General features: G+C 44.9%; 1 protein-coding gene across 1 annotated transcript in view; it reads right to left on the bottom strand.

The window, feature by feature from the left end:
- Positions 1-13,426, bottom strand: part of CACNA1S (calcium voltage-gated channel subunit alpha1 S) — a 676,496-nt gene that overhangs the window by 662,717 nt on the left and 353 nt on the right. Inside the window, exon 2 of the mRNA XM_075263101.1 lies at positions 10,776-10,881. Within this exon, the coding sequence (XP_075119202.1) occupies positions 10,776-10,881 (106 nt within the window). The remainder of the gene's footprint in view (positions 1-10,775; positions 10,882-13,426) is intronic.

Below are 13,426 nucleotides of genomic sequence, written 5' to 3'. Positions count from 1 at the left end.
ATCACTTGATAAATTCTTTGAGGGGTGCGGTTTTCAAAACGGGGTCATTTTCTGGAGGTTTCCACTGTTTTGACACCTCAAGGGCTTTGTAAATGCGACATGGTTCCTGAAACTGATCACAGCCAGATCTCCCCTCTAAAAGCTCCTTGGCGCGCCTTCCCTTCTGCGTCTCGCTGTGCGTCCATATATTAGTTTACACCCACAAGTGGGGTACTATGGTAGTCGGGAGAACTTGCATAACAAATTGTGGGATGCTTTTTCTCCTTTAACCCCTTGTGAATGTGCAAATTCTAGGGCTAAATGAAAATATTAGTAAAATAAAATCAAATTTGAAAATTTCACCTCCATTTTGTCTTAATTCCTGTTAAGCACTTATAGGGTTGAAATACTAGGTATATGTTGTTTTGGCTTATTTAAGGGGCGCAGTTTTGATAATTGGCTGATTTATGGAGGTTTTAATACAAGGGTCTTTCAAAACCCCTTCATAACTGGATTAGTCCCTTAAAAATGGGTTTTAGAAATTTCTTGAAAATTTTGAATATTGTTGTTTCACTTGTAAATCTTATAATGTCCGTAAAAAATAAAAGGGTGACTAAAGTTTGATGCCGACATAAAGCAGAGATCTGGGACTTGAGATTTATGATATAATTGTGGTGGTCTGACTATCTGTATGCAATGCACATCATTTCAAACTTTATAAAATGCATATTTTTAAAAATTTCTACCAAATTTCCTATTTTTCATAATTAAACACAAAACATATAAACCAAAATTTACCACTAACATGAAGTGCAATGTGTTACGAAAAAAACAATCTCAAAATCACTTTGGTAAGTTAAAACATTCCAAAGTTATTGCCACATAAAGTGACACATGTCAGTTTTGAAAAATCGAGCTTGGTCAGGAAGTCAAAAAGTGCTATCAGCGGGAAGGGGTTAATTACCTCTCTTGAGCTCCAGTGCAGTTACATCAGACTACTGAGGCACAATTCACAAGAGTCACTCCCAATTCATCATGTTAGAGTGGTGTGACCCCCGAGGATAGTGGGGGGGTCGGAGGACAAGTGCCAGAGCCCAGCATAGGTTAATAACACTGTTTTAATATTATTATTATTATTATTATTATTATTATTATTTTATTTTATTTTTTTTATTTTTTTTTAAGTTCGCTCACCTCCACAGGCTTCTGGCCATTCAGACCCCAAAGTACAATAGTTTGTGGGTGTTGAACCCCAAAATTTCAGGTTTGGTCAATTTTGAAATTTTTGAAAAATTTGTGAAACAAACTCCATAGGAGCCATTAGGAACTACTGTGGGATATTATATTGTATGGAGGCCACTGTGGGACATTTTACTGTGTGAAGCGGCCACTTTGGGAGATTATACTGCATGGAGGGGCTGAAAATGACTGTTAATAGAATGTAGGACACTATGTCACCTGGAGGGGACCAGTATGGGACTTTAGAATTGATGAAGGGATTACTGTGGGACATTCTGTGTTTAAATAGGGCGTATGGGTGCTAGGAAAGTAGGCACTATGCAGTGTGGGGGCCCAAGTTAAAAGTTTGCTATGTTACTCAGTTTATGCTTAGTTACACCCCTGCTAAATGTGTACATGCCTGTGTAATGTGATTATATCTGTTGGTATGGTAGGACCAAAGAAGGGGATGTACCCCAAAAAACACTCGATGATAATGCGTTTTGAGGCTTTTAGTGTTTAAAACATGCACTGCCTCTCCATCATATCTTCAACGTTGAGTATATGCTGTATTTATGCTGTGATTATATCTGTATTATGTGCATACCCTATATGTTCCTTTAAGTATACACTTATATTTATTGCTTATTGGTTGTGTATGAATAATGTATGCAGTAAAAAAAGTCTCTCCTTAGGGAGAGACCACCATATAGGTGTGTGGAGACTTATTAAGCCTTTAGCACTCCACTTCGCAAAGGATCATGGGAAGAATATGCAAATCCATCTTCCATGATGTAATTAGGAAAACAGCTGCTGCCTCAGTATTGCAAACCAATAGAGGGCGCTCACTGGAATGTGCAAGCCTGTCCACCCTGATGTAGTTAGGAAGACAGAACTCCAGTGAAATAACCCAATTAGGAGTGACAATATCCCCTTAACCCTGTCTAAGCCTCTTGCCTCTACCAGGTTATAGTCCTCTTTACATCGAGCTGATGAGATGCAAGTACATCGAAACGGCCGAAACGGCCGAGAGACTATACCTGGTAATAATCCCAGTGTCATTGCAAAACAAAGGCCTCTTGGAAGGTCGAGCATGATGCGAAAGGGAGCAGCCTTTATTGGGTTATTTCACTGGAGTTCTGTCTTCCTAACTACATCAGGGTAGACAGGCTTGCACATTCCAGTGAGTGCCCTCTATTGGTTTGCAATACTGAAGCAGCAGCTGTTTTCCTAATTACATCATGGAAGACAGGTTTGCATATTCTTACCATGATCCTTGGATTTATAAGAACAGTCGCCGCCTTCTTCGTCTCATTTTGCGGCTTGGTAAGAGATAGGGACAGACGTGCTGTTGAGGGCTAGAGAGGGATTAGATTCTGCTAGGCAGGGAAAAACTGAAAAACAACAGCTCTTTTCATAGCTATACTGCAGGGAGAGGAGTCGATAGACACTCAATCCAGCTATCCACGCTGTGTACCCCCAAAACCTAAAAGAGATACACAGCAATTGTCAGGCTATACACGCTCATTCCAGCTATCCACGCTGTGTACCCTCAAAACCTAACAGGGATACACAGCGATTGTCAGGCTATATACGCTCAATCCAGCTATCCAGGCTGTGTACCCTCAAAACCTAACAGGGATACACAGCGATTGTCAGGCTACATAGGCTCAATCCAGCTATCCATGCTGTGTACCCCCAAAACCTAACAGGGATACACAGCAATTGTCAGGCTATATACACTCAAGCCAGTTTTCCTCGGTGTATAGACCATAAAATTTGCATTTCTATACATCTAAAAATGTGTAAGGCTAGCGCAAAGGGACGAGGACGGGGGCGTGGAAATGCAGCTGGGGAGCAAGGTTGCAGTCAACCAACAGCGTATCCCATGGCTACTGCTCTGCGGCAGCGAGCATTGCGCTTCCCCACAGTCCCCGACTTGATGGCCACATTAAGTAGGGTGCAGGGTACAACATCAACCAGGCCTGAGCACCAGGAACAGGTTACAATGGCCAGCGGATAATGCTTCCAGCACATTCTTCACCAGCCAGTCAGCCTGTACCTCAACTCCTCCTCCTACCCAACAGTCTGGTCCTCCTTCCTCACAGCATGTCCAATCTTCCCAGCAGAGTAATCCAAACTTTCCCACCTCCCATGAGCTGTTTTCGGGTCCTTTCACTGTCCTTCTCTCTGTCCCATTACTTCCTGAATCACAGGAGCTAGCAGATGAGTTTCTGTGTCCTGATGCCCAAACACTGGAGCATCCGCCATCTCCTGTTGATGTTGTTGTTGTTGTTGTTGTTGACCAGCAACCCACCCTCAGTGACGATGACGAGACACAGTTGCCATCAGGGAAGCCTATTCCCATGGGCGGTGTGCAGGAGGAGGAGCCGAGAAAGGAATTGGAAGAGGAGGTGGTGGACGACGAGGACAGTGACCCAACCTGGACAGGGGGGATGTCAAGCGGGGAAAGCAGTGTAGATGTGGAGGGAAGTGCAGCACCAAAGAGAGTGGCTAGAGGCAAAGGCATGTCCAGAGGCTGAGGACAGCTGCTTCACCGAAGCCAGGCCTCAGCCAGCAAGGCCCAAGATGTTCCCTATTCTAGCCAGCCTAGAAAAACTCCCCCATCGAGGCTACGGTCTTCGGTGGTGTGGAGATTTTTCAATGTATGCATGGAGGACAAATATAGTGCGATTTTCACACTTTCCAACTCAAAACTGAGTAGGGGCTCTGAAAAGAATAACCTTACGACCACTGCCATGCGCCGTCATTTGGAATGCAAGCAGTGGGCTCAGTGGCAGAGAGCAAACGCAGGACAATCGTTGTCCGGCATTGCCGCTACTGCCTCTTCCACTGTTGCCAGTGCTGACGCTGCAGTCCAGACCACCAGCCAGGACACCTCCACATCTTCCTCCACCACTTTGGTGACTTCTCCCTCATCCTCCCCTTTTCCTGCGTCAGCTCCTTCTCCTGCACCATCATGCGCCACTTCCCAGCAACCTACCATCTCCCAGACGTTTCAGCACAGGCAAAAGTACAGCGCTACCCACCCACATGCACAAGCCTTAAACGGGCACATATCCAAGCTCCTGGCCCAGGAAATGTTGCCGTTCTGGCTTGTGGAAACTCAGGCCTTCTGTGACCTGATGGCAAGTGCGGCACCTCGCCATGCCGTCCCTAGCCTTCACTACTTTTCCCGGTGTGCCATCTCCGCCTTGCACAAGCACATGTCACGTAACATTAGGCGGGCCCTAAGTTCCGCGCTTTGCACAAAGGTCCTCTTAACCACAGACGCATGGACAAGTGCATGCGGACAGGGATGCTACATTTCACTGATGGCACACTGGGTGAATGTAGTTGAGGTTGGGACCTGGTCAGAAACTGGGGCGGTCTACCTCATTTCCCCACTCAAGATTCCTGGCAGGGGCTCCGAACCACCACCCTCCTCCTCCTCCTCTGCCTCCGGCATCACATCGACCCAGCTACCTGCTGGAAACGCTGCAGCACTGGCGTGGGGAGACGTCAGCAGGCCGTGCAGAAGTTCATCAGCTTGGGGGACAGACAGCGCACTGCCTCTGAGGTGAGGGATGCCCTCCTCGATGAGACGTCAACGTGGTTTTCGCCACTGCACCTGGGCACAGACATGGTCGTGTGTGATAATGGCCAGAACCTGCTAGCTTCTCTGGAGCTTGCCAACCTCCAACACATCCCATGCCTGGCCCACGTTTTCAATTTAGTGGTGCAATGGTTTTTAAAAACGTACCCCAACGTTCATGAGCTACTGGTGAAAGTGCGGTGCTTGTGCATCCACTTTCGCAAGTCAACAGTATCTGCTGCTAGCCTCAAAACACTCCAGCAACGCCTCTATCTGCCAAAACACCGGCTGTTGTGAAACGTCCCCACACGCTTGAACTCGACACACCACATATTGAGTGTGTGAGCAGCAGAGACCCTTGATAGAGTACTCTCTCCAAAACCCAAGGGTAGTCAGAGTCAGCTCCTGCAGTTTCTGCACCATGAGTGGCCATGGATGGCAGACTTATGCGAGATCTTACTTGTCTTTGAGGAGTCCACTAAGAGGGTGAGCTGTGACACATTAGTGAGTGTAACAATCGCGCTCCTATGTGTGATGCGAGAATCCTTCATCGTCATCAGGGATAACGCATTGTACGCTGAGGAGTCGGGCATAGGAGCAGAACCATCCCAGCAGGATAGTCAGTGTACACTCCTGGTCGCTTCACGCCGTATATTGACTGAGGAAGAGGAGGAGGATGTCGAAGTGGCAGATGATCTCATTGTCACACAGGAGGCTAGTGGGGAAGTTGCCATTGCTGCAGCGCTGATGGGGCGAAATGGAGGAGGAGGAAGAGGAGGAAATGGAGAGAGACCATTCTGGTGGGGGCAGCGAAGTCATGCCAAGTAACACTCTGGCACACATGGCTGAATTCATGTTGGGGTGCTTTTCAAGTGACAAACGCATTGTCAAAATCCTGGAGAGCAACTAATACTGGATTTTTGTAATCCTCGACCCCCGGTATAAAAATAATATCTTTACTTTTATTCCGGTAGAGGGGAGGGCCAATCGCATTAATGAGTGCCACAAGCAACTGGTGCAGAATATGATGGAGATGTTTCTATCAACTCTCGTTCCTCCAAGAGGCTAACAACTGCCATCCGGTTCACACCCACCAAGGGCACACTCTCCAAAGTCTGGGACACGTTAATGGCACCCCCTCGCCAAACTACTGCCACTGGGGGGCCAAGTGTCACCAGGAGGGACAAGTATAGGTGCATGTTGCGGGAGTACCTGGCTGACCGCAGCCCTGTCCTCTCTGATCCCTCTGCGTCCTACATTTATTGGGTCTCCAAGTTGGATTTGTGGCTGGAACTTGCGTTGTATGCCTTGGAGATCCTTTTCTGCCCTGCTGCCAGCATGCTATCGGAAAGGGTCTTCAGGGCAACTGGTGGCATCATCATCACGGATAAGTGCAGCCGGCTGTCAGCTGACAGTGCTGACCGGCTGACTTTCATCAAAATGAACAGCCACTGGATAGACCCATCATTTTCATGTCCACCAGCGTCAAGCACCCCGACATGAAGTTTCATGTGTGTGGTCAACCTCTACAATTCCTCCTCATACTCCTCATACTCCTCCACCATCAGCGTTGCACAATTCTGCTCCCATTAGGCTCAATCCACCCTGATTCCCCCAAACTCTGCTGGTTAGAGGGTCAATCCACCCTATTTTCCCCAAACTCTGCTGGTTAGAGGCTCAACTCACCTCAAGGACCAAAAACACTGCTGGTGCAAGGCTCAACTCACCCCAAGGGTCAAAAACACTGCTGGTGCAAGGCTCGACTAACACCAAGGGCCAAAAACATTGCTGGTGGTAGGCTCAACTGCTGGGGTGACCCAAAGGCCAAAAACACTGCTGGTGCAAGGCTCAACTCACGTCAAGGGCCAAAAACACTGCTGATGCAAGGCTCAACTGGTGGGGTGACCAAAGGGCCAAAAACACTGCTGGTGCATGGCTCAACTCACCCCAAGGGCCAAAAACACTGCTTGTGCAAGGCTCAACTGCTGCGATGACCCAAGGGCGAAAAACACTACTCGTGTAAGGATCAACTCACCCCAAAGGTCAAAAACTAAATCTCTGCTGTTTCAAGGCTCAACTCACCTGAAGGTTAAAAAACACTGCTGGTGCAAGGCTCAACTCACCTCAAGGGCCAAAAACAGTGCTGGTGCAAGGCTCAACTCACCACAAGGTCTAAAAACACTGCTGGTGCAAGGCTCAACTCACCTCAAGGGCCAAAAACAGTGCTGGTGCAAGGCTCAACTCACCACAAGGTCTAAAAACACTGCTGGTGCAAGGCTCAACTCACCTCAAGGGCCAAAAACACTGCTTGTGCAAGGCTCAACTGCTGCGATGACCCAAGGGCCAAAAACACTACTCGTGTAAGGATCAACTCACCCCAAAGGTCAAAAACTAAATCTCTGCTGTTTCAAGGCTCAACTCACCTGAAGGTTAAAAAACACTGCTGGTGCAAGGCTCAACTCAACCCAAGGGCCAAAAACACTGCTGATGCAAGGCTCAACTCACCTCAAGGGCCAAAAACAGTGCTGGTGCAAGGCTCAACTCACCCCAAGGGCAAAAAACACTGCTGGTGCAAGGCTCAACTCACCCCAAGGGCCAAAAACACTGCTGGTGCAAGGCTCAACTCACCTGAAGGTTAAAAAACACTTCTGGTGCAAGGCTCAACTCACCCCAAGGGCCAAAAACACTGCTGATGCAAGGCTCAACTCACCCCAAGGGCCAAAAACATTGCTGGTGCAAGGCTTATCTGCTGGGGTGACCTAAGGGCCAAAAACACTGCTGGTGTATGGCTCAACTCACTCCAAGGGCCAAAAACACTGCTGGTGCAAGGCTCATCTCAACCCAAGGGCCAAAAACACTGCTGGTGCATGGCTCAACTAACCCCAAGGGCCAAAAACACTGCTGATGCAAGGCTCAACATACCCCAAGGGCCAAAAACACTGCTGGTGCAAGGCTCAACTCACCTCAAGGGCCAAAAACACTGCTGATGCAAGGCTCAACTCTCCCCAAGGGCCAAAAACACTGCTTGTGCAAGGCTCAACTGCTGGAGTGACCCAAGGGCCAAAAACACTGCTGGTGCATGGCTCAACTCACCTCAAGGGCCAAAAAAATTGCTGGTGCAAGGCTCAACCCACCCCAAGGGCCAAAAACACTGCTGGTGCAAAGCTCAACCCACCCCAAGGGCCAAAAACACTGATGGTGCGAGGCTCAACTGCTGCGGCGACCCAAGGGCCAAAAACACTGCTGGTGCATGGCTCAACTCACCTCAAGAGCCAAAAACACTGCTGGTACAAGGCTCATCTCAACCCAAGGGCCAAAAACACTGCTGGTGCAAGGCTCAATTAACACCAAGGGCCAAAAACACTGCTGGTGCAAGGCTCAACCGCTGGGTTGACCCAAGGGCCAAAAACACTGCTGGTGCATGGCTCAACTCACCTCAAGAGCCAAAAACACTGCTGGTGCAAGGCTCAACTCACCTCAAGGTCCAAAAACACTGCTGGTGCAAGGCTCAACTAACCCAAAGGGCCAAAAAATAAATCTCTGCTGGTTAAAGGCTCAACTCACCCAAAGGCCCTTTCCAAGCCGAGGGTGATTCTTTTTGGTAAGATCTGATGGTTTTTTCCATCCCTGATTATCCTTCTTGATCTTTTTCAGTAATGAGGCCAGCTCAGCATGAGGATCTTCTACGTTAGGTTGTCCGTGCTCACTAATGTGCATGAAGAATCGATCTTAGTTAATGTTCTTATTTTTCTCCAATTCAATCTCTGAATGAACTGCTCTTTAGGATGGCCTAGGCACTGCTACAATGGCAATCACTGGGTTTTCCTGTTCTGGTTCCAAAGATTCTTGTGTCTTACTTGAAGAAGAGACAATCTTAGGCTGACTGCTGGTTGCTTGTGCTGCAGTACACACACACACACACACACACACACACACACACACACACATCCACAATGACAGTTAAGAGTGGGTACTGTTGGATTTCCCATTGCCTATTCCATTTGTGGTTGTCATGGGTAATGTTATTTAAAGGGGTGCTTGTTAAGGTTTCATTAGCATAAAATTTGGGTTTCTGTCCATACAATTGGGGAGGAAAGAAGGTATTTTTCCACTTTCATAGAGGTTTTTTTGAGTGTGGAAAGTGTGTAGTTGATAGGCTGTGATGGTGGGGTAAAACTGTGACTTGGGCATGTTAGATGCCCCCAAGCATGCTTCCCCTGCTGTCCCAGTTGCATTCCAGAGGTGTGGACATCATTTGCTGAGGTGTCATAGTGGAATTGGTGAGCCTCCTGCGTCGAATAGTGGTTTCCCCTGAAACAAACTTTTTCCCCCATAGACTATAATGGGATTCGATTTTCGTTCAAATAGTCGAATATGGAATAGTCGAATATATGTTCACTCATCTGTAATAGAGACCCTTTTAAAGAGTAGAAAGCCAGTTATTTCTAGGACCTATGCTAAAACCTGGTTTACTTCCTGGGATTTTCAGGGGGTCCTCTAAGTGAGGTTCCAGAGGTTCCAATTCCTCAGATCCTGGATCTTCTCCAGAAGGGCCTGGAAAAGGGGTTCTCCACCATCTACCTCAAGGCGCAAATATCATTGTTGGGGACCCAGGTCAAGCTGCCAGAAAACCCTTGGATCTGGTGATTTACCAGAGCCTCTTTTAAAAGCAGACCAGTGGCTCGGTCTAGAGTTCTCTCCTGGGATTTAAACCTGGTCCTTAAATGGATTCTATCATTGGCTCTAGTGATTTTTAACCAAGCATAAATTTGCATAGCATTTAGAAAGGCTATTCCAGACAAACCTTTCGTTTAGTAATCCTCTCAGGCGTTTTTGAATTAGCCCGCTTTTGCTGATATGCTAATTAACCAGAACGGAGCATCGGAGGTTCACTGATGAGTCATCATCAGCAGCAGCAGCCTTTCCTGGCTCAGACACTGCTCAGTGAACTTCCGGTGCTCCGTGCTGGTTAATTAGCATATACTGCACAGAGGCCATTTGATGTTAGAATCTGCTCCTGAGAGGGACAAGTATGTGATGCAAAAGCAATGAGCATTTATAACATATGGGAGTGGTCAACTATATTGAAGAAAAAAGAAACACCTAGAGGGGGGGTGGGGGGATGGAGTAGAGTCTCTTGGCTTTAGCACTTTGATTAGGGAGGTTTTAGTGGAGTTGCAGGGTCAGAAGCCATATTGTAGACAGTCTAAGGGTTGGTTCACACTAGCGTTTGTATATCATCCAAAAGGAGTCCCTTCTGGATGGAGACCCTTCCAGACGGAATACAATCGCAATTGCAAGCGATGTGCTGTCAAAGCACACAGACCCCATAGACTATAATGGGCTCCGTGTGCTTGCCATGGACAGTGCGCGGCAAGCACACACGGCAAGCACACATGTTTAAAAGCATAAGAGAACGTACTACTGGTTAGAGATAGGTGGGTTAGGGACAGAATAAGGGGTCTACTGTTGCTATTGATCTGATATTATACTCTACAGCTTCTACAGTTTCTCTTAAATCTCTGTTCACATCCACTTTGGAGACCCTGTCAAGAGTCTGTCACAGATTCAATCAAAATGCAGAATGTATGCTGCATTATTTCTGTCTCCTAAAATGCTGCTTTCTTGATGTAATCTCATTGAGTTGTATTATAGTTAATGAGATCTGTAGGGCACCATTGGTGTCAAACATGACACATCCATGATTGTGGTTGCTATGATGGAGCAGGGCAGTAATCACTATGCAGTTGTGTGTAACAGATGTTGGCAAAGAAAACACTGTGCATGGCCAGTTTCATGTTTTGTGACTTCCTTCCTGTCCCAGTTTATTGGGTTCAGCTGAATCACACATATCAACTAAATAGCCTTAGTTCATCCTGCTGTGAGAATGACTTTCAATATGCAAGGAAATCAACTACATGTCTTTTCAAAACAAATACAAAATACAATGTATCATGCATTACAGAGACTGAAATGTCATTACCAAGATGGCATTTGTTGCATTTGTATCATCCTCTGGCATTGGTAAATAGATTGCTAGTGCCACGCAATTCGCAAAGATTGTGAGAAGAATAATAATCTCAAATGGCCTGGTATCAAAGGAGTCAAAGGAAATAAGTTACTGAATATACATATATTAAATAGAAATATAAATTTAAAACAAACAGAACAAAACAATAATGACAGTGCCCCCATCTGTAATAGACAAGGAAGTACAGAATAATATAGGGCATTTTTTTGAAAATTTCATATATATATATATATATATATATATATATATATATATATATATATATATTAAAGTGAATAAAACTCAACTTTTACTAAATATGATAATAAAAGGTACCTATATAAACCATATAAAATTCTATTCAAAAGTCATCAGAAATCCAAGTGCCTTAATGCATCTAAAGGTCCAGCACATGAGGTAGGCACTTATGGTAGTCAAATACAACATACAGTGAGTAATATAGAAAAGCAAATACCTTCATATATCATCTATATTCAGATAAGTGCTTGATAGCATACAGATCATACTGTGAATGGTAAAAAATGGTTTGATGTCACCATCACAGGATAAACAGGGTCATCTCCATGGCATACTGCAGCAGGACCACTAGTCATCCATCACATCATAGGGAGCATGGGCCATATACTAGCTCTCACATCCAATACTGACATGTCCTTTTGTCCCACGAACTTCTGCCTTTACAAGGGCAGTCCACAGCTGACCACTATAAACAACTACTATCTGACCTTATCCTACGCGTTTCATCACCGATATGCAGTAATTCATCAGGGGGTTTGGCAACAGAGAAAGCCTAGACTATCCTATATAAGTTATATCCAAAGGATCTACATGATAGATTACTCAAAGCAGCGGTCCAAAATGATGACTGTGGGCAAGTATGGTGCCCGACATGCAGTTTATAATGGAAAATGTAAGAGTACTTCCCATGACAAAAGTCACTTGCAATAGCAACAGAATAAGCTCCGATGCGGGGGGGGGGTGACTTAGGGAGATGTTACTGGGAGTTGAAATGGGGGGGGGGGATGGGGGGGGGCGTCATTTTGGACTGCTGCTTTGAGTAGTCTAGTATAGATCCTTTTATTATAACTTATATAGGATAGTCCAGAATTTCTCTGTTGCCAAATCCCCTGATGAATTACTGAATATCGGTGAAGAAACGCTTAGGATAAAGTCAGATAGTAGTTGTTTATTGGGATCAGCTGTGGACTTCCCTTGCAAAGGCAAGATACTGACAAAGGGATATGTCAGTATTGGATGTGAGAGCTAGTATATGGCCCATGTTCCCTATGATGTAATGGATGACTAGTGGTCCCGCTGCAGTGTGCCACAAAGTTGACCATATTCATCCTGTGATGGTGAGATCAAACCATTTTTTACTATTCACAGTATGGTCTATATGCTATCAAGCGTTTATTTGAATATAGATTATATATGATGATATATTTGCTTTCTATATTATTCACTGTATGTTGTATTTGACTACCATAAGTGTCTACTGCATATGCATTAAGGCACTTAGTTTTCTGGTGACTTTTGGATAGAATTATACGTGATTTATATTGGTACCTTTGATTATTATTATATATAGTATAGCATTATATTATATTATTATATATAGTATAGCATGTATAGCATTGTTTTGTATCTATAGATGGGTTTGCTATTTAATTGGTGTTGGGATCTCAGCTTCTGCTAATTTATATAAATAATTATAATTGGGCGAGTGTGCTTCCTTATCTCGACTGAATTCCAATTTCACAGGAGGGATACCGTTTGGTTTTTATATCCCATATGTTCACAATAACAGTTATTTTGGCCAGAGGTGTCCAAACTTTTGTATACCACTGTACATGGTAATGTGCATGACATCTTGGTCTTCTTGTGCATTCTCAGTGTGCAAGCTGTGTTTTTATTGTCCATTATTTTCCATGGCCACATACACATGCCCACCTGTTGTGATTGGTCCCCTTGTGTGGGGCAAAACTCAGGAGAGGTCCTATAACTGTTCATTTTGGCTCACTGACTAAATTGAATGGGGCCATAGAGGCATGGCTGCATGGCATGTCATCTATGCCATTCTATAATGGACCTGATACATGCACATATTTGTGCAATCAGATAATTGAATATATATTACATGGTGATTCTCTTGTTCTATCATTGTCACTTGATCAGTTAACTACCTTCTTAAATTATCTGGTTTCCAGAGCCAAAATTTCATGAGAAACCTCTCTTGACCCTGACACTAAACAAACAATTGTTTCATGGCTTCCTCTTTCTCCAGTATTCTAAGGAAGTCGTTTAGGGCTTAATCTATGTAAGAATGGTTTTCAATTCCTTGACCTGTGTTAGTCTTTTTTTCATTATATTTAAGTTAAGAATTTATTGGAATAATGAGAAATGTTTTTATTGATGTAGTTTTTGAATCCAAAACTAGGTGTGAATCAGATGGTCAGAACCTAGGGGTCAAAAGGACAAACAGAATTATTTTTTTGTCAATCCACTCTTGGTTTTGGCTTTAGAAACAGTCATCAATAAACCTGATTGTGTCCTTACCCTAATAACTGACTAAATACCATTTGTTTTATCATGTATACTTGCTC

This window comes from Leptodactylus fuscus, chromosome 2, assembly GCF_031893055.1.
Source record: "Leptodactylus fuscus isolate aLepFus1 chromosome 2, aLepFus1.hap2, whole genome shotgun sequence".
In the NCBI taxonomy this organism is placed as follows: domain Eukaryota; kingdom Metazoa; phylum Chordata; class Amphibia; order Anura; family Leptodactylidae; genus Leptodactylus; species Leptodactylus fuscus.
The sequence above is the reverse complement of the archived record's forward strand: the minus strand, read 5'-3'. Positions and strand labels throughout refer to the sequence as shown.